Source organism: Aethalodelphis obliquidens, unplaced genomic scaffold (assembly GCF_003676395.1).
Source record: "Aethalodelphis obliquidens isolate GAN/ISIS:26980383/991018 unplaced genomic scaffold, ASM367639v1 scaffold82, whole genome shotgun sequence".
In the NCBI taxonomy this organism is placed as follows: Eukaryota; Metazoa; Chordata; class Mammalia; order Artiodactyla; family Delphinidae; genus Aethalodelphis; species Aethalodelphis obliquidens.
Genome location: NW_020838026.1, coordinates 266,271 through 287,095, shown reverse-complemented (window position 1 = coordinate 287,095; position 20,825 = coordinate 266,271). Strand labels below are relative to the sequence as shown.

Genomic DNA, 20,825 nt, shown 5'->3' with positions numbered 1-20,825 from the left:
TGCAGCTAAGAGAGGGTATTAGGTGAAAACAATAGAAACACCATCTGCCAAAGAAAAGAGGAGACCATGTTGTCGTTACCAAGTTTCCTGAAACGAACCCTGGGTTCCGGGCCAAGGCGGCCCGAGCCCAGCCAAGCCGCCCCTGCGTTTGGGGCTGGTCCCGGCGAGTGAGGCAGAGTAGTGCCCTGCATGAGTTCACTCGCTCGACGGTGCCCGCCCTCGCCCACCCTCCCTTCCCCCGCCACCCAGGTGGTTCCCAGGTGGTTCTCAGGCAACCATGGGTGTGGGACGTCCTGCAGGTGGCTCAGGGCCCTCAGGGACATGAGCCCTCCCTCGAAGGTTTCGTGACTATGCTGAGGAGTTAAATCCACTTCAAAAACAGGCAGCCGATACTCCGTGAATGTTAGGTCGCTGGGCTGCGGCCCACTGCCCACCCACCCATGCACCCAGGAGTGGGCTCTCCATGGCCCGCAGACCCATCCCATGAGTCTAAGTGGAGTAGGGGCTATTAGCGGTTAAAAGTAAACACCTGTTCAGCGGGCTCAGGCCCTTCCTCTGCCTCCACAGGGGAGGAAAATTGTGCTTCCAACGCTCAGGAGTGTGAGTGGAGACCGGCAGAGGGCCGGCCCCGTCGGGAAGCCAGGGAGACAGGCACCTCTCCTCCTGGCTGAGGGCCGCACACGGTTCCTTGTCTGGGGCGGCCGGGCGGCCGGACGTGAGGCCGGCTTGCTCTTCGCGCCCCCAGTTTAGGGAGAAGGGAGGTTTTACTTCCCACTCGGTGTGTAAATCGCATGGTTTCCAAAGCAGTGTGTGCTCAGGTATCCTGCCCTCGGGGTTCAGATCATCTCTGCCCCCTTCCTTAAACCCCTCTACTAATCCGGAGTCCCCCAGCCAGGGGCAGGGAGGAGCCCTGGGACCGCCCGGGCCCCTCCTCTCTCCTCCTGGCCCACCTGCTCCCTTGAGCCCCTGAGGCCTGTGGTTCTCATGGCTCTGGGTTGGGGGCTCCTGCTTCCCCAGTCCCAGCCCAGGCGAGGGGCCCGGAGCCCAGTGGGCGTTGGGGAGGTGCCGTGTGGTCTATACCCTGTGCTGGGTGGAGGGCCCACCTCCTTCCTTGCGCTGGGACAAGAGCCAGGGAGGGCGCTCTGCTCCCTCCACGAGGTTGAGGTATGGGGAGAGCAGCCCTCTGGCAGCCTGACTCCCCGCGCACAGGGCTGGCCGCCTGCCGGGAGCACAGACAGCCTTACGCTCCGCAAGCAGGAGCCAGAGGAAAGCGGGCCGGAGGGGCTGCATCTCCTCGGAGCAGCTCGTTCCTGATGCCGGGGGTGGGGGCTGCTTGCCGTCTTTCGCAGTCCCTGGCCAGGTGTCCTGTGTGGTCGTGGGGCCTCGAGGGGGAGCTGGGGAGCCCTCTGCTGGACTGCTGGGGTCTTTCGCCCCCTCCCAGCCTGGCATCACTCCCGGGCTTGGGGCCCAAGGTGTCTGCCCCGGCCGGCCCTGCCAGGGCAGATGGAACAGAACAACAGGTCTGGGTTTTCTGTGCTTTAGGGTCTCCGTCCTTTGTCCTGGCATCAGGCTGGTCTCTCTGAAGGCCCCAGAGTAGAAAGGAGGGTGACGGCGATTCCACAGGAGTCCGCCTCGGAGGGACCACCCGCGTGGGGAGCACAGGTGGCCAGGAGCAGGTCTGAGAAGAGGGCTCCTGTGACGGGGAGAAGAATGGGGGAGGCGTGAGGGAGCCGCTGGATCCTGGGCCCCTGAAGCGTCACCCAGGGGCTCCGCAGAACCCACCCCCGGGTCCCACTGAGAGGCCGGGAGCGGGAGAGGCAGGGAGTGATGCTCTGTCCCGACACAGTCTCAGTGGCAGCGACTGAGGTGATTTTCTAAGTTCAGGGGACAAGATAAGCAGACCCCCTGCGGTCCCCTGTGGGCAGGGCCATTGCCCAGGTGATACAGAAGCTTCAGCCTGACTCCAAGGCCAGAGGACAGAGGTGTGTCCCACTGTCTGAGCTCCCACCTCTGATGAGATCACAGAGAAGCTCATAGAAAATTCCTGGCTTTGCCAATCACCTGGCACAATTCACTTCAGCTTTACTCCACCTCATTCCTTTGCCTCTAAAACACAGATGGAGCCTGTGACCTACAGCAATACAGGGTTTTAACCAAATAAAGGGACTTCTCCAGAGGTCCAGTGGTTAGGACTCTGCGCTCCACTGCAGGGGGCATAGGTTCGATCCCTGGTTGGAGAACTAAGATCCTGCATGCTGCGTGGCTTGGCCAAAAAGAATCAAACAAATAAAAATAGCAACACTTAGGCAGGACTTATTATGTGCCAGACTGTTCCTGGTGCCTCAACAACCCATTCTGCAGATGAAGAAACTGAGGCCTACAGAAAGAAAGGTCAAACCGAGGAAAGTGGTAGCTTGGGAGTCAGGCAAGGCTCCTCGGTCCACGCTTTCACCAGGACGGAGGAGGCACCTGCAGGAGACAGAGCCTGGGCGGGTCCACACAGCAGCGCCTCATAAGGGGACCGGCTGGTGGCCAGGATAACAGTGGTGATGACAGGGAGCTGTCACCAGGCGGTGCCTGGAAGGTGAGGCCTTCCAAGCAGCTGGTGGAAGAACCACCCAGCCACGGGGGGAGGCTGGCTCCTGTCGACTTCAGCTATGCCTCCTTTACTCCACGGGGCATTTGCTCTGACCTTCACGATTAAAGACTAAGAGGAAAAGTCTTGGCAGATTTACTCTGCATCCAAGCTTGGGTGGCCCGCCCAGTGCGTCACCTGCCTGCATCCCCCTACCTGTGTCCTGGGGCTCAGATCTCCACCATGGGGTCAGTGAAGCCTTTTTTCCCCTCGTTCACCAGCACCGGCTTCTCAGTCCGTGTGTGCCAGACCAGGATCTGTGTGTTCAGAGACGTGAGACCACATGGGGCAGGCCCCTGACCTCGCCCTCCCACCCCTGCCCCCTCTCCTTCTGCCCTTGTTCCAGCAAGATTTTCTCCATTGTTCTTTATTTCTACCTACGCTCTCATTCTTGCTTTTTGTACATAGGCTGCATTCAAAATATCTGTTGGAAACAGAAAGTCTACAGCTACAGAAAAGAGACAAACAGGTCTCAAGGTTTCCTCTTGCTTCTCATCCTCCCCTGCATTTCTTGATGGGTCCAGAGGGAGAGAGAGTTCCGGGACCTTCAGCTCAGCTAAGTGACAGCCCAGGCCCTGGCTGGAGAAGTCCAAACTTGAAGCAGCGTGTGTGTGTGTGTGTGTGTGTATGCATGAACATATGTATACGTGTGCCTGTGTTGTGCATACGCACACCCATGTATGTTCCATGCATGCATGTGTGTATGCGTGCACATGCATATGTATGGTGTGCCCGTGTCTGTGCATGTGTGTGCACACATGGAGGTGTGTCTGGCAGGAGGGTCGTGGAGCCCAGCTGCTTCGATGTGAGGGAGGGATTCAGTCCTGGGCTCTGTCTCGCCGGTCGCCCCTCCCTGCTCCCCCACCTGCCATCACCGTGGCTCCTGAAGGGCGATAAGCTGCCGTCTTGGGAGGCTGGTTCTTCGCAGGCTGTCTGGGGCCCTATTTTCTTCTCCCTGATCTAGAGGGAGGGCTTTGTGGGCTGGAGAAAGCTTGCATTGCAGCTGTCAGCTCTGCTGAGGGGCTTACCTTGGTGCAGTTGGCCGCCTTGGGCTCCAGGTCACCGAGGGTGACAAGTTCTCGCAGGAGGCTGCTTTCCTGGTAGCCTCCTTTCACGCCGCGGAGCTTGAAGTAGGCCTGGCTTCGCTGCAGAATGAGCCGCAGGTTGACCGCAAACCCCGCCATGTCTATTGCAAACGGCCGGTGGGGGTCGAACACAGTCTTCCAGCCGACCACCTTCCCGGCCCCATTGACCCTCGGGGCCTCGTACCGAAGGCCGCCGACGAAGGCTACGGGCCACACGGACACCCGCCTGGTGCTGCGCATCTACAGAAGGAGAAGGGTCAGGGCGCCTGGGCGGGGATGGGAGTCGGGGCACCCGGGCTGCTCGGGGTGGGCATCTGCAGAGGAGCACGCCTGGGCTGTGGGCAAGGCCACCCCTCCAACCAGCTGATACTCGCCTTGTCACGTGACCTTCCCTCTTTGTCCTTTGCTGCAAAACTTCTGTCTCCCCAATTTAGAGTCTGAAATGACTCCTTCCCTTCCCCCAACACTGTCGTGACTCCCAGACCCGGAGGACACTCAGAGAGTCGACAAGGAACCCCCTTTCCCTGTCCCCCCACTGGAAGCCCTCACGCAGACAGTGCCCGGAAGCCAGGGCTGCGGCCAAGGCCGATCTCCTCCCCCTTCGCTAGCCGGGGCTGAAGGCCGCGCCGGGTCCGCACCCTCCCCGGGCCCCATATACGTCCACGAATCGCGCACCTCCTCGAAAACCTCCAAGCTGTAGGTGTTGTCGTCGTCCGCGAAGTACACGACGCCAGGCTGGCTGGAGTTGCGCGGGAAGGTCTCACGCAGCCAGCGCAGGGCCAGGTTGCGCTGCATGGTGCCCCGCGGGATGCGCGGGTCGCGCGCGTCCCCGCGCAGCTTGTAGTTGCGCGGCGTCTCCACGTGCAGGTGCGTGTAGTTGAGGCCGGTGTCGCGCAGGAGGCGCGCGGTCAGCGGCGTGCGGCGCGGTGCGTCCTCCACCACCAGCCAGTGCAGGTTGGGCACGTGCAGCAGTGTGTTGGCCAAGCGCGTCAGCTCAGCCTTCTGTACCGGGCGGCTGTAGGTGGGCGTCACCACGTGGATGGTGGGCAGCGTGTCGGACCAGGGCGGGGGCCGCGTGTACACGTACTCGGTGCGCACCACCTCCACGATGTCGCGGTCGGACATGCAGTACTCCCTGGGGTCCACGCCGGGTGGCGCCTCGCGTCGGGGATCGCTGCCGTCATCTGCGGGTTGGAGGGGGGGCGGTGTGGGCAGCTCCGCAGCAAGTACCTCGGCCCCCCCGCCCCATGCAGCTCTCCTCTGCTCCACCCGCGGGAACGTCAGCGCATCCCTGCCTGGGGCCCTGTGGGCTGAAGTTGGCGGTCAAGGCTGCTTGCCTGACATCCTCCTCTGGGTTCTGCTAGTTGTGACTCCCGAGATGACACAGAAATAACCTCTCCCTCCTTCTCGCATTTGACAGCTCTGTAGCTATTTGACGGCAACTGGCCAAATTCCAAGATTGCATCCGCGGTTCGGGTTTTATGTGACAAAGTGTCCTCTCCTTACCACCCTATACCCTTCACACCTGGCCAGAGCTGACTGCACTGCCTCGCACCGGCTGGGGCTGCAGAGCCCCGGGCACTGCCTCCCATGCCGGAGGGCAGCGTTAGTGCTGTCGTGGCTACAGCACACCGTGGACCCGGGAGTCTGCGGTTACCTCGCCCCGATTTTTCACAAACCCTGGAGTCAAGCGGGGCTTACTGAATCTTGGTGCAGAGTATCTGATACTTAACTACTGCATTTTCTTCTAGGGTGTTGCCCATAGCTGGCAAGATAATTCTGAACCCTGTGCCTGTCGTCGCTGACTTTATTCTCACATTTGTGCAAAGGGGCAGAGGGTGGAGACCCATCTCAGCTCTTCTGGGGTTTGGTGTCTGTCTCCTAATCTGCACTTTCCGGTCACACTCTTTCAGCCACCTGGAACCCTACCTGCCCCACACCCAGCCATGTGTGCCCATGTGTCCCCAAGGACCCCAGGAGAGTCGTGTGTGAAACCTGGCAGAGGCCTGGCCTCTGTGACACACTCACAGGGATGAGAGCCCCTCTCTCCGGAAAGCACCCTGCGCCCGCTGGGGCGGCTCTAATGACCAAGCTCTCTCTTGCATCCTGGACATTCTCCCCATGGGCAAAGCCAGCAGTCCTCTCATGAGGGGAAATCAGCCTATGGGTATTCTTTTTTTTTTTTTTTTTTTAAATGGTGTTGATTCATTTCTTTTTAAAAAAATTTTTACTTTAAAAAAATGTATTTATTTAGGCTGCGTTGGGTCTTTGTTGCTGGGCGCGGGCTTTCTCTAGTTGCAGTGAGCAGGGGCTACCCTTCATTGTGGTGTGTGGGCTTCTCATTGTGGTGGCTTCTCTTGTTGCCTAGCATGGGCTCTAGGGTGCTCAGGCTTCACTAGTTGTGGCATGCGGGCTCAGTGGTTGTGGCTTGCGGGCTCTAGAGCGCAGGCTCAGTGGTTGTGGCGCACGGGCTTAGTTGCTCCGCGGCATGTGGGATCTTCCCGGACCAGGGCTCGAACCCATGTCCCCTGCATTGGCAGGCGGATTCGTAACCACTGCGCCACCAGGGAAGCCCCCACGGGTATGCTTGTTCTTAAAGAGTCCCTTCTCTCTGAGGTGTGTCTTCCTGTTTGAAAGGCCGTGGGCCCCTCACTGCTCTCACACCATCTCAGCAGGAGGTGGCAAGCGTCAGAGGACTGACCTAGGGATCTGAGTGCCTGGGCTCAGACCCTGCGCCACTCTGTACTAACCATACGGCTGTGAGCAGGGTGCTTGGCTTCTGGTGCCTCAGTTTTAGAAACTGCAAAATGGAGCCAATACCTGCATCTCCTTTATCGAGTTGCATGTGGGTTAAAGGGCTCGTAACTCTGCCCCGAGGCTCACCATCCCTGGTAAGCGGCCCTGTTCCTCATGGCTTCTTGCAACTATGGAAAGGATGGCGTGAGTGGTTACCTGCAGGGGGCGAAGTGGGGTCCAGCCAGCTGCCGCCCCCTCCCTCCTTCCCATGGTTCTTGTTAGCCTGGGTGCTGGCGTGGGGTTGGACTCTGGGCACCGAGGGGCGGGGACACACGTGCTCCCGCCTCTCAGGGAGCTCCCAAAGGCCAACCAGACACCCACGACGAGACACACAGGGGTAGTGGGAGCCTGCGCCTGGGCCGTGGGTGCAGGGTCGAGAGACTAGCGCAGATGCAGGTAGCCAAGAGCACTTGCAGGAGGAGTTTTGGGTCAGACTGTGAAAGACAACAAGCTTGAGGAGAGCAGCTTCTGACCAAGGTATAAGTAAAGTTTAGTTTATCCTGCCGTGAGTAAAGTTTTGGAAACCAAGGCCTGGGAAGGACACTGAGAGTCCCTCTCCCTCCCTGTCCCTTTCTGCCACTCAAATCACCCCCCCCTCCCCGCCGGCGGGTCTGTGCCCTGGTACATTCTCCGCGCCTACGACAGGGCTGGGTCAGGGCTTCTGCCGCCTTTGGGTCCTAAGGCCTCCCTAACTTCCTTTGCTGCTGCCTTCGTTCTGTCTGTCTTGGCTGCTCTGGGGAGAGTGGATGCCAGTTCCCTGTCCTCAGGCAGGAAGGGCAGTGCTGAGCGAAGCAGCCTGGCGTCTCTGACCCCAGAGCCCTGCCGAGAATGGAAGCCACGTGGTATTATGTCCCTTTACATGTGGTAAATGTAGTGATGTGCTGTTGGGTGACAACTCTAAAATGATAAGCGCCAGGGACTTCCCTGGCGGTCCAGGGGTTAGGGCTCGCACTTGCACTGCCAGGCCCCGGGTTCAATCCCTGGTCGGGGAACTAAGATCCCACAGGCCCAGCAGCATGGCCACAAAAAAAAAAAAAAAAAAAAAAAAAACCCACAAAAGTAAGCACCAAGGAGAGGTGCTGGATTGGGAGGACAGCTCCGGGTGCCCCAGCAGGCAGTGGGCACTTAGCCATCTCCAGCCTGGCCCTTCCTCATGGAAGCCTCAGGACCCACCGGGGCTGAGCAGGCCCCAATGTGTAACTGTGGAGCAGCCCAGCTTCAGACTGTGGCTCTTGGCCCTGCCTGCACCCGAATCACTGATTCCCAGCATCCCCCCACCCACCCCAGTCCTGTCAGCTTTCTCCCTGGGACGTGCCTGGGCACCTCTGTGTTTCATCAGGCTCCCCGGGCTCCCATGGGAGAAGGGATCGAACAGAGAGGGGGGGAGTGTGGGACTGGAGACTGGCCATGAGGGGCAGGCGCGGGGGGATGCGCACGTGTACGGGTTTGGGGCATAGGGGGCCCTGGTGTGAGAGGGAAAAGCTCTGGGCTGGGAGCCAGACGAAGCCAGTTCTAACCCGGCTCCGGGGGACTTGCCTCTGTCCAGCCTGTTTTCAGCAGGTGGCACTGGATCAGGGCTTCCTTATCAGGAAAAGAGGAGCGAACAACACACTCGCCCTGAAAGGTTTTAAACAACGCAGGCCGGGAATCCTGGCCACCCACCCCTGAGCCCTCCCGGGTGCACGTCCTGGGAACAGGTGCAGAGTTGCCCCGTGAGTCTGTGCCTGTATGTGTGGCATCATCAGAGCCCCAAACGGGCCGAGACCCCCCCGCCCACGAGGGTACAGTCATCAGCCTGGCTTGTCCTCGGTTCCCCAGCTACCGAGCGGGTGAGAGTCAGGACTCCAGAAGCCCTGGCTGTGGTCACCCCATCAGCAAAGCCCGGCAGGTGGGGCCGGGCGGGGGCTCACCCTTGTGTGCGGTGAGCAGGGGCGCGATGGTGCTCTGGTGCCACACGGTGACCAGCAGCGTCCAAGGCAGCACGATGAGGAAAATCGCAAGGATGTCCCGTCTCTTCGGCATCTCCAAGGCTGGCTGGGCCCACAGCTCCTCGTTACCTGAGCGACGGCAGCGGACGGCGGCGAGCACAGGGGAGAAAAGAACAGGAATGGGCCGGGTGGGCCAGGCACGGGGCAGCGGGAAGCTGAATGCTGGCCAGCAGGCCTGACCACGCTCACAACCCACCCATTGCCGAAGCAGGTCTGCGGAGTCCGGCCCTACCGGAGTCTGGTGGGTGCTGCCTTCTGAGGTGGGTCAGGAACCCTGCGGGGTGGACACCTGCAAGAGAGAGCAAAGGTGGCGGCCAGAGACCTGGGCAGAACAGGTCCCCGCTGGCCGGCTCGGGACGCACAGCATCGTGTTTTCAGGGTGGAACCTGGCTTCTGCCAGTCCGTGGGGTGCGGCCAGCCTCTGTCCTCACAGGTGGCGGTGGGTGCTGTCCACTCAGGGTTCAGACACACCTGCCTGGGTTTAACCCCAACTCACTTCTGTGCCTCAGTTTTCTCATCTATGAAATGGGCGCCTTCAGCACCTACTTCCCAAGGCTTCTGGGAATTAAATGCGTTAACACCCGTGGAGCCCGTGGGCTGGCACCAGATGGACACGGCAAGCGCTCGGAACGAGTCAGCAGCTGTGATGGTCGCAGGCTTGTGCCCAGGTGGTTATTTCACAGCCTGGATTAAGGAGTGGACCCGGACACAATCTATTCTTGCGAAGCCCCCGCGGAGGTAGGGTGGAGGCCGGGCGCTGCAGCTGGGCGTCAGCCAGGAGACGTGCTCCCGGTGGGGCTGCCACGTCCCGGGGAGACGGCACTCAAATGGCAGCAGCAGGGGCTCCGGGAGCTCCAGGAGAGGTGCCCTGTGGGTAGAGTTCCCCTCTGGCCCGGCTGCCCACATGCCAGGAGACAGGCGCTCAGCCTCCGGACCGCCATGGAAACTGTCACATCCCAACGTTCACCTTCCTCCTCACTTCTGAGCTGAGTGCCGTGCAAGATGCAGCTGGGGTCCACAGGGGGAGGCGTGAGGGAGGACAGCCATGGGCGGCCCTGGCCTGTCCCAGTGTGTGGGCCACCCCAGTGCCCAGCACCGGCACACCGAGCCCCCGAGGCCGCTCGCTGCCCACCCAGCCCCCCGCAGACGCACATTCGTCTCCCGCAGAGCTGAGAGCCAGGGCTGAGCAGGATCTGGGCTCCCGTTTTGGAGGCAGTGCATCTTCCTCCTTGCCTGGTCCTTTCTCTGCCAGCAGTCCCCATGCCTGGTGCAAGAACCGTGTTGTCTTCCAGTGACAGGCACTGCGGTCTCCCGGGGTGGCCCCGCTGCCCCTGCCACCCCTGGCTCCACAGCCTCCTTGGAGTCAGATGGTGCACGGCCTGCCCCCCTGCCACCGGCGTTAAACGGTGCAGGCACAGAGCAGGGAATGATCCTGGGGTGCGAGCTGTCTCCTCCACACTCCTTGTCGTGGCCCGAGCAGGTGGGAGCCCAGAGTCCCACCCAGGATGCCTGTCTGGGTCTCCTGTGCTGCGTGAGCTCGTGCTACATCCCCGCCCAGCCCCTTCCCTGCTCCAAGGCCACAGGTAGGGCTGCGAAGGGCTGAGCTGGGGCCTCGGTTTGGCGGGGCTGTCTCAGGCCACGTGATGGGGGTCAGAGGCGCTTCCAGTAGGGCTGGCTGGGAGGTCTCCTCTGGTCCTGTGATCGCCTTGGAGCTTTTCCAGGCATCCTGGTCTTGGGGAGGCTCTGGTTCCGGCGGGGAAGCCATGGGGAGCTGGCCTGCCCTGGCACTCAGGCAGCTGCGCTGGGGCAGCCTCCAGCCTCCGGCACCTGCCCCTCCCTCGGCCGCCCGGGCTGCAGTTTGAGCAAAGAACAGCTGGTGGGGAGCATTTGTGGGGCCAGAGATGCACTTGACACTCCACGTTCAGTCTTCCCAACGCCTGGGCCGCAGGCGCTGCCCTCGACCCCTTCCACCTGGAGTTTGCAGAGGCCGTGAGGGTCCGCATCTTGTCCAAGTCACCGTCGGCATGCAGTGGGGCCAGACCTGAATCCGGGCCCTTTGGGTCTGAGCTGCATCAGGAGCTCGGGAAGGAGGGTCAGGCCCCAGAGCCCCTTCCGGGAGGCCCCCTGCAGGGCCCAGCACCCCCCTGGGGGGAGCAGGAGGGGTACCAGGAGAGGAAGGGGGGCCGTGGACGCCAGGGCCTTGGAGGGAGGCTCTGATCCCATCCGCTCTATCTGGTCAAAACTTCTATGAAAGGAAGGGGGTGGGGCGGGCAGAAAAGCTCTAAAAATAAACTTAGCCATAAACCCAGTTGTGCATTAATTACTCTGGAAGCCATTACGGCTTGCAAACCCCATAACTTTAATGGAGGCTATTATAAGCATAGCAGCAAAATCAGGGAGCGAATTACCAGGCGGTTATGAAGCAGAGCAGGGAGAGCCCCCAGCCTTGGAGAGCACCAGCTGGCCAGCAGGGGGCGGGTCTGAGGGAAATGGGGCCTGGGCTTGGGCGTCAGGGAGCAGAGGCCTGGGGGGACCTGGGCTGGGAGCAGCGGAAGCTACCCCAGACCCAGAGGCCCAAGTGTGAGACGGGGCTGCAAGGATGACCACTGGCCTCGGCCCACTTTTCCCGCCTGGCCCTGGAGGGGTGGCAGGCAGCCTGCCTGTGGTCCAGGCTCAAGCAGCCGCAGACCCAGGGCCGCCCTGGGCCCTCGGTGGCCACGGGCAGAGGAGTCAGTGCAAAGATGGAGGAGGGGCTCGGCCGCACCCGGAGCCAGGAGGAGGGGTGCGGCAGGGAGACTGCGGTGCTTGAAGCGAGGTCCTGCCGGCGAGAGCGAGGGTGGGGCCCGGTGTCCGCCGAGGCCAGGACTCCCCACCAGCCACCGCAGTTCGTGTCCGTGACTGGCCCCCGCCGCCCAGCCCCTCAGCAAGTGCAGACGGGGGGCCTCGGCTGGACACAGACAAGGCTGCGCCGAGGGGCGTGTGAGCCCCATGGGACGGCACAGGGGACGTGAGGGGGCGGGACAGTGCTCTGGCTGCTGCCCCCGGGGCCCTGCTTGTCCTCCTCGGCCTCCACCCTCATCTCCACACACAGGGCTGGACTGGGAGGTTCTTATGAAGTTTCAGTTCTGCCATTTTAGCACCTTGAGGTTAAGACAGGGCTCTGGTGGGAAAACGGGGTCGGGTGGCATTCAAGGCCAAAGTCAAAGCAAGAGGCCAGTGTAACAGCTGATTCATGGGCCAAGCAGCCCTGGAGACTGGCCTCGTCTGGGGAGACCTAGTTATAGGAATTTGCCTATGGGTTTTAGGGTGTCATGGGTTGTGAGAACCAGGGGGTGTCTGGGACCCAGATGGGGGGCCCCGATGTGTCCAAGGCTGGGCTGCAGCCGGGCAGGCTGGACAGGAGAGGCTGGGCCTGGGGAGGCAGGGCCAGGGCAAGGTTGGCTTCCAGGCTGGACGATTCCAGATGCATGGATAGCCTGCCTCCTGAGCTGCAGGATTCAGACGAAAACCTCACCCGCGTCCCAGTACCTGCGGAGGAGGCTGGTTTAATTCCATTCAGCAAATATTAGTTCAGCATCGGTGGTGGGCAAGGCCCTGCTGGATTCCCTGGACCACACGGCAGCAGGGAAAGGGGCTTCACACGGCTCCGTCCCATCCCTCAGGGAGGTGCTCCGGAGATGGCGTGTGCATGTGTGTGGCGGAGGTCAGTTTCACACAGACCACCCCAGCCCTCGCCTCTGGAGCAGGATAGGAGCCGTGGTGCCCATAAGCCCGGGACGGTGGCGGTCACAGGAGGCCGCGGGGTTAAGAGTCCTTCGAGGTGATGCGGACACTGCACGTGTCCCGACAACTGCACGATCAGCCGTCCTGTCCCCGACCACACGCTCTTCACTGGCCAGCGTGGCACTGCCCGCTTGGGAAGCGGGGCTGAGGCCTGTCCTGGGAGCTCGCCACCCTCTGGGAGTCGCCCCGCTGGGCACACCGCCTTTGGCCTCAGCGACGACTTCTCGGAAGTGATCCAAGACCTTGGGACACTCGGTGAGGAACCTGCGCTGCTTCCTTTAGAATTGTTATGTTTCCCACCAATCTTCACCTCATTTGGAGAACGTTTTCCCTAGACTCGCCTCATGGAATCTTCTGACAGCATTCAGCTTAGTTTTCCTAGGAACGACACATTTCTTTCTTTCCAGCTCGTGTTTCTTGGTTTATGTCATATTCCGTGATGATGAGAACAAGCAGAAACTGTTGCAAACAGGCTGGGAACCAACATTATGGACACTTGGATCACTGACCGCCAGAGGGGACCCCCAGCCCCCTGAGGACATCAGTCCTGAGTCACTGGAGGAGAGGTGGTGAGGAGAGCACTGCCGTGCCCGGGAGGAAAGAAACTGGCCTGACACCGGGAGCCTGAGTCCCGCTGGGGCCGAGCAGATGTCAGGGCTCGGGTTGTGGGGGGCCGGGTGGTGGTGTGAGAGGACGGGCGGGGGTGCCAGGGGCTGCAGGAAGCAGGACACGGGGAGGGGTTAACAGCAGACAGCAGGCGGGTGCGGTTAGGGCTCCAGTTCTACCCTCCAGCCCCAGACAGTGCCCGGGAGGGAGGCTGGACGCCGTCCCTGAGACCTGCAGGGGCCCTAATGGGATCAAGGGATTAGTATTGATCCTGCGGCCGCTGCTCAGGACAAGCCAGATGCCAGAGCTAATCAGCTCCTGTCCAGTCAATCCACACTCCATTAACTGGCCCCAGGCCTCTCCTCCCTGGCCACTGCACCCACACCGGCTCCACGGGGGAGGGGGCGGGACACGGGGGCCTCTCCACCCACCATCTCTGTCCGCTTCCTGCTCCTGTCCCCACCACCTGCAGGGGACTGGACACAGAGGGGTCCACAGCTCCTTCCACCCACGAGGAGGGCGTGGTGCCCAGGAGGGCTCAGGGTTGGCCCTGCAGCTCACAGCCCTGCCCTGGGCAGGTGGGATTCATTTCTTCATAAAGCCGGTCCTTTATCTCCACAGCAGCCTGGGGCAGGCAGGGAGGTTTCATACCCATTGTACATGTGAGGAAACCGAGGCTTGGAAGGGCCCAAGGTCCTGGAGTCAGCGGAGCTGCTCACATCCAGGTGCCCCATGCACAATGCCCCCTGCCTGCAGGCCGGCCCCCCTAGGGCCACCCCAGGAAGGGGCTCCCCAGCGGGCTTTCACGGTGGGGGCTGAGAAGGAGGGGTTCTCGCCAGGAGGCCAGGCCCCGCTGGGGCAGAAGGACGTTGGCTTGGCTCGGGCAGAACAGCTTTGGGTTTCTTCCGCCCGAAAGTCAGGAAACACAGCTCATCGGTCGTCTGTCTGAGTTGGTTCCCTCGTTCTCTTTCTTGGTTTTTCAGATATAGCCTTGGGATCAGGTTTGGATTCTTAGTAAAGAGTGAAAATGGGGGTCTGGTCTGCGTGGTCCCCCCTGCATCACTGCAGGAATTTGAACGGAACAAGCTATCAGCACCAGTGGGTTTACTGGAGTTCCTAAATCAGCGGCGTGGTCTTTGGGCAGAAGGGCGTCCACTCGTCCCACAGCCTCCCTGCAGGAGGGCTTCATCTCAGGGGTTTCCTGCTGCTGCTCTGGGCTGGGCCCGGAGCACACGGGTGACCCGCGGCTTGGCTCAAGGTGGGGACAGCGACCAGAGGGACACAGACCGGATGGAGATCTGCACCGTCTGACAGTGGCCGGCTGGGCCGAACGCCCCCTGTGAAGAGCCACCACGCAGAGGGTCTTGGGGTGGCCGTGCAGGGCTGGGCGGGGAGGGCACCCAGCAGGGAGGTGCTGACGGGAGCCCTGGGCAGGCGGGCAGAGAGTGGCACGGCCGCGGTCCTCCCCTGGTGGTAGGGGGGGCAGTGAGGGCAGGCCCGGCTCTGCCGTCTGTGGACTGGGGAGCGGCCCCTGCATGGAGTCCAGCTTCTGGCCCTCGGCTTGGCCTGGGGTTGGGGGAGGCTTGGTCTTGGCAGGAGCTGCCTCCCCGACCCCCTCTTCCCCCTTCCTCCCTGTATCTCTGTCCCTGCCCCCTTTTGGCAACCGCGCCAGCTTTTAAGAGAACGTCACTGTCCCCAAGACAAGCGCCCCTGGTTCCCTCACAGCCGACCTGTGGTCACGTGCTTACAGCTCTAACCACCCAGTTCTCTTCCATCTCCACCTTCCGTGGGTCAGGAGCCCAGCCGACGTGCGGGGTCCCCTGCGCAGGGGCTCCTGGAGGGCTGAACAGGTGCGCTTGCTTCCACGCCCGGGGTTGGGGGGCGGCAGAGGCCACTGCCCCAAAGTCACAGGACCGTGGGCGGCACTGCCCTCGGCTCCCTGCCCCGTGTCCTCGGCCAACATGGTCACCCACGCCCTGGGACAGCAGGGAGGGCACCCGGGGCAAGTCTGCCGCCAGGACGCGTCCTCCAGGACACTGTGAGACTGCAGGAGGGACAGCCCATCACCTTGACCACGTTCTCCTGGTCACAGGCGTGTCCACACTGAAGGCGTGGACAGCGGGCGTCAGAGGTCACGGGGACACCTTAGGGCCTGTCCAGCACAGCAGGGAGGCCAGGTCACTTCCCGACCTCAGCTCCCGTCTGGCCACGCAGCCGGCACACCCGAGGGGCTCCCCGTGGCCTCCCCCTCCCCCTGCCCGCTCTGGTCTCAGTCTCCTCCTCCAGCCTGGAGCTGTTCTGTGTCTGGAATGTTCCACGGACACCTTAAACACAAAAGAGACCCCACCGTCGTCTTCCTCCCAGAGCAGCTCCATCTTCCTCCTCGTCTCGGCGGCCAGCACAGAAATCCCGGGCTGTTCCCACTGCTCCCTGCATCCACCGGGCCGCGCCCGGATGCCGGTCCAGGCCTGCTCTTTCCTCCACGGCCTCCCATTGAGATCTGTCTGCACAGCCCACCTCACTGCCTGGCCCGCCCCCCTGACGTGCCCTCCCCAAGACCTCCTGAGTCCCCCTCCGTGGCATCTGAGGCTCTCGGCTGTGCTGCCTCACCCACCACTAACTGCATCCTCTCTGCTTCCCTTCCACCTCCTGCCACCACCGTCCCTGACCCCACGTCCAGCCCGGTGCCTTCCCTCCCTGCAGCGCTCGTGAGAGCTCTGGACGCTGGCAGACCTGCCTTGGTCCATCGGACGGTAACTCCCCTCCCACCCCGAGGTCTGGGCCAGCCCCGAGGCTGAGTCCAGAGACCCAAAAAGCAAGCCAGCCCGGCCCTCACGGCCAGCATCCCCTCATGTCCTTCCTCCCTGTGGCCTCTGACCCCCGCTGCTCCCTTTGCCAGGCCTCTGCCATGGCCCAGCGTGGGGGCCTGTGTGTCCCTGGGCCCGCTGGCTGCCACGGGGTCCTTGCCCTGTGGAGCCCCGAGTACCAGCTTCGTCACTGTGCGCCCACCCCCTGCCCGCTTGACTCCATCTGACTGGCCCGACGGCAGCGGCCGCGGCACCTGCTCTCCCTCCTCCTGTACGTGGAATTTGTAGTTTCACTCAGGAGTGCGGCTGGGGCCGAGTCCATCCTGCGAGCTCCACGGGGCCACCCTCTCTGGGTGACGTCACAGGGCTGCCCGTTCACGGCTTCACACACGTGTGCATGCATGTGTGCTCGTGGCCAGCACCCTATCTGAATGAGTGCACACGTATCTGTGGGCCCACGCGTGGGTCTCCAGTCAGCCAAAGATGAGCTCTCGAGCTGACCCAGGTGGGCTTCTTTGTGCCCGCGGCACGATCCCGGGGAGCAGAGGGCTCCACTCGCGGCTCCTGGGACCGTCTCCCTGCCCCCCCGCCTGCCCCCCGCCCTCCCGTGCTACAGCTAAGCAGCACCGGCAGGCAGGCCGCCCTGGCACAGGCCGAGGCCCCGCCCGATCCCAACACGGTCACAGCAAACGCCCTGGACTGAACACGCCAACCTTTCCCGCCAGCGCCCAGCTCGCTGCGTAGCCCAGCATCCTGTGAGGGGTGGGGCAGCTTGGGACACAGTGACACCCACCGGATCAGGCCAGTGCCTGTGGGGGCAGGAGCCGAGGGCTCCGCAGATTCTGATACGAGACGGACGGCGGGGCTGGCGCACCGGACGAGCAAAGCCAACAGCTTCTAGTGGACCAGGGCGGCAATAGCCACCGCGCGGCTGGGCGGGCCTCCCCTCCTGACCGGCCGCCCAGCATGGGTGGGAGCGGTGCGCTCCCTGCCGAGGCTGAGGACACCAGAGCTCAGAAGACGGTGGGGCCCTTGCACCCTGGGCTCCGGGAGCTGGGGTGGTGCAACCGGGTCTCCTTGACCCCCTCTCCACTGGGGAGGCCCAGGGAGGCTGAGAAGGGCCCAGGGCTGCACTGCCTGGGGGGTATGGAGTGCTGGCTGCAAGGACGGTCCACAGCGTGGAGCCTGGCACAGGTCCTGGTGACCCTGGCTGGCCAGTGAGCAGGGCATGTGGTCTCAGCAAGGCCAGGGGACCAGAACTAAGCAGGCTGGGTAACCTGGAGGTTCTGGCCCTGGAACTGAGGGTGTGACGCCCGGCTGGGCCAGGACGGCTGTGCAGGGCCGTGGGCGAGGCTGGGATTCAGATGCCCTGGAGGGGTGTGAGCGGCCGAAGGCAGTCTGTCCCCACTGCACCGTCCCCTGCCCCCAGGCTGTGCAGCCTCCATTTCCTCTGGTGCTGATGGCGAGCGGTTTGGGGTGGGGTGCTGACCGGGGGAGACCACCTGGAGCTCTGCGCCCCCGGCCATATCCCTTCTCCTCCGCAAGCTTTCCCAGGCCTGAGCATTCAGCGTCCGCACAGCGAACGGCCAGCCCGCATCCTGCGAGAGCTTGTCGGTTTTCGTGTCTGTCCGCAGCCCCCAGGCCATGGACTCCTCTGGATCCACCCCAGGCCCGGGCCAGACACGGAGCAGGGGCTGCGCCAGGGTCCCTGCGACTGAGTCCCTTCTCGGCGACTCTTACCAGGCCACTCTGCGATCAAATGAGGGGTCCATGGAAAACACTATCATGGCGCCTGGCCCACAGGGAGCACCACGAATGCTGGGCGACGTCAACTGTAATAGAAATTATAGCAGCAACCATGTTGTTTGAATCCAGCCGAGTCCAAGTGTCTGGAAGAGAAAGGGAAGCCAGGGCACCTCAGCTCCCCCCGGGTCAGCATTGACTGGCCTCTGGGCAGTTCTTCTAGCAGATTCCTCCCTCCCAAGGACAAGGCTGTGCCGAGGAGGGTGGTCCACGGGGCGTGGGCTCCGTGGCGGTGTGCTGAGCGGGACGTCCGGGCTCCTGGCCGCGGGCTGCCTGCCGTGGGCTCACGCAGCTCCCTGGGTGGGCACCGCTTTTCTGTTCCTCTTTTACACATTTGGAAACTGAGCTGGGCCTGCCCTGGTGTTGGGACACCTTCCTGTCCCCCCGCATTAGTCCTGTGTCCCTACCCAACCTCCAAGATTCGCACCCAGGGCAGGACCGGGGATTTCAGAAGGTCAGGGGTCCCCCGTCTCTCCTCCTGTCTCCAGAGCTGTCAGAGCTGCGGTTCTCCTCCTTCGGGCTGAGCTTGGGGGTGTGGGACCATCGACCCCGGGCTGCTCGTTTCATGCCCTTTCCCCCTGGAAGCAGGAAAGGGCTCCCGGAAAGCTGCTCTCACCACCTCTGTTTCCTGTTACTCCTGCCGGGTCCCTCGTCCCCCCACCCCTGCGTGTCAGCTGCTCCCACTGCCTGATGAGAGACAGTTCAGGGAAAGTGTTGCAGGAGATGCAGGGGGTCCAGCCCAAGAAGGCCTGTGAGCCCGAGTGGGCAGCACGTGCTCCCCCTGAGAGGCAAGACGGATGGAGGGTCCCTAAGCTCGGCCCCCAGACGGTAGATCCCGCCGACACTCTGTCTGTTTTACAGGCCGTGCACTATACAGCCGGCAGCAGGGCAGCACGACGGCTGAGACGGGGCTGAGCACCGCGGAGCTGCGTGCAGAGGGGCTGGCCCTGCGCACAGGGCTCCTGGGTCAGCAGGGCTCCCGGCCCAGGGACAGGCTCTGCGAGGAAGGGTCCCGGGTGGGGTTCTGGAGGGAGCAGGGCAGGCGACCCCACCTGGTGCCTCTGCCTGGCATGCTCTTCCCTGGCCAGGCTCCTGCCCCACCTCTGGGCTGGCCAGGCACACCCTCCTGGGGACTGTCATGAGGGCTGGGCTCTAGGGACACGCGTTTGGTACTGGACAGGCGGGGAAGAGCAGGGCTCCATCCTCCCTGCTCCTCATGGCACCTGGTACTCAGAGCACAGAGGCGTCTGCAGCCTCCCGGAGGGAAGGGCAGTGGGGAGACACCACTGTTGACCACTTCTGCCCCACAGTCTGGCATCAAGCGACCCGCCAGCCTGATGACCAGGCAGACAAAACACATCCACACGGTGCAATCCAGCCCGAGCGAGGACGAAGCCCTGACCCCTGCTCCGACGTGATGACCCTGGAGGACGCTGCACTCAGGGAGGGGCAGGCGCAGCCTGGCTAAGCCCATGTGACCCACTTACAGAGGCGGGTAAGTGGTCAGACTCATAGGGACAGAAAGCAGAAGGGTGGCTGTCAGGGCTGGCGGCGGGGGGTTGAAAGGGTACAGAGTTTCCAGTTTGCAAGATGAAAAAGTTCTTTAAGCAGTTATCCCTTCTTAGAGACAAGACATGAGGGTCACAGAGAGGTTAGGCGATGGCCCAAGCCACACAGCTGTGCGTGGCAGAGCCAGGATGTGAGTCCAGCAGCCCACGCTCTCAGCGCCTCACTAAACCAGCTTTGCAAGATGGAGATGGATGGTGGCATGACACCGCGAACGTACTTAATGCCAGTAAGCACTTAAAAGCGGTTAAGATGGTACATTTTCATTTTACTTTACGTGTTTTTTTTTTTTTTTTTTTTTTTAACTACAAAAACGAACCTGTCAACCAGAAGTTCTGGTTAGATGGGTCAGCAATGACCCATCCAGACACCGGGGGGGCATAAGAGGGCTTTCCTTGCAGCGGGGCTGGGTGGGCACCTGTGTGTGGTCCCAGTGCGTGGCCCTCCTGCTGGCTGTCACTTGGGAGCGTTACCATGAGGAAACACGCACAGGGCACGCCTGGGGGACGCAACCCCAGGGGTTCCAGATGAGCTGCTAGGAGTGAGCAAGACGTGGCCAGAGGGTGGAATGCACACACACACACACACACACACACACGTGCACTCACACGCATGCATGCATGCACACACTGGAACACACAGGCACGTACACGCAAGGCAGCCTGCTGGGTCTCCAGCCTCGGGTGTGGGGAGAGGTGGAGGCTGGAATGCTGGTTCTCGGAGGGAGATTTACAGGAGGGAGAGGAAGTTAATATCGGCAGGTGATGAGTTAGGTGAGTAATGCTTCGGCTTTAGTTCAGAAGCTTTCTGAGGGAAAAAGAAAAGCACCTGCTCAGAGGCAGTACGGCAACCCAAGCAGAGCCGCCTGGGAGCAGAGCGGGCCCGGGGCCCAACGGGCAGCCCCGCTGTGAGCCGGTCCGTCCTTCTGCTCCGTGCTGTGCGGGGAGGGCTTCCCCGGAGGCCTGGTGTGGCCACTCCACTGGCCGCACCTTCCAGTAACTGGGCCTCCAGGGATGCGGCCTGACACCCCAAGTCCACTCTGACCTCCAAGGGCATCGGGTCAGTGACGGGGGAGGGGGCTGAGGACGAGCCTGGATTTCCTCAGGCTGCAGAGGCCGCCCAGGGGACCCCAATCAGCTAATGGGGACCCAGGGCTTCGGGATTGGGCTGAGTGGAGCTGGGAGCCCCCAGAACCGGTCTCGAGCCAGCGAGGGCCCCGATGGCTCACCCAGCCTGAGGATTTCCAGGCTGACCTCACCCCTCTGGTCAGAGTGTGCAAGCACATACCACGCAGGCTGATGATTCGCTGGTTTAATTAAGGTTTCCAGTGTATTTTTAATGCGTTGCCTGTGGCCTGAACCAGCTGACCTTCCCTGGGGCCCTGTCAGGATAGTTTAGCTGGGTCCTCCTGGGCCAGCTACCATGGGAGGAGAGCGAAGGCCTGTGCCAGCTGGTGGGGGAAAGGAGCCCGGCTCTCAGGGTGGGCCTCTTACCCCGAGCCTTGGGGGCTGCTCCTGTGGTCCTGCTGCCTGTCTCTGTCCTGCAAGAGCACAGGGGACCTGAGAGAGGGAGGGGTGGGCATTGGGAGACTCAGGTCACAGTCTGGGACAAGGCACCAAAGTGCTGTGTGACCTGAAACAAGAGTGGACCCTCCCTGGGCACCGGCTTCCTTATCTGCAGAAAGAAGGAAGCACCTACAGCCACAGAATCCTAATCCCAGGCCAGGCCGTCTGCTGGCCTCAGCGCTAGTCCATGG

At 62.2% G+C, this 20,825-nt stretch overlaps 1 protein-coding gene across 2 annotated transcripts; it reads right to left on the bottom strand.

The window, feature by feature from the left end:
• Positions 1-582: 582 nt before the first annotated feature.
• On the bottom strand, positions 583-19,382 carry B3GAT1 (beta-1,3-glucuronyltransferase 1). 2 transcript variants are annotated; one of them, XM_027092909.1, is made up of 7 exons: positions 17,441-19,382; positions 8,701-8,793; positions 8,427-8,573; positions 4,396-4,904; positions 3,664-3,960; positions 2,792-2,892; positions 583-1,693 (listed from the first exon to the last, which is right to left on the bottom strand). In XM_027092909.1, the coding sequence occupies exons 2-6, from the start codon at positions 8,702-8,704 to the stop codon at positions 2,806-2,808; spliced, it is 1,044 nt and encodes a 347-aa protein (XP_026948710.1). In that variant the 5' UTR covers positions 8,705-8,793; positions 17,441-19,382; the 3' UTR covers positions 583-1,693; positions 2,792-2,805. The 2 variants fall into 2 exon arrangements, with proteins under 2 accessions (XP_026948710.1, XP_026948709.1); XM_027092908.1 differs by lacking the exon at positions 17,441-19,382 and having other exon boundaries at positions 8,701-9,837.
• Between the last annotated feature and the right edge of the window lie 1,443 nt (positions 19,383-20,825).

Coding starts and splice junctions, on each gene's coding strand:
- B3GAT1 (XM_027092909.1), bottom strand. Junction 4,905..8,426: donor CCTGCTCACCGCACACAAGG/GTGAGCCCCCGC, acceptor TCCAACCCGCAG/ATGACGGCAGCGATCCCCGA. Junction 3,961..4,395: donor GCTTGGAGGTTTTCGAGGAG/GTGCGCGATTCG, acceptor CTCCTTCTGTAG/ATGCGCAGCACCAGGCGGGT.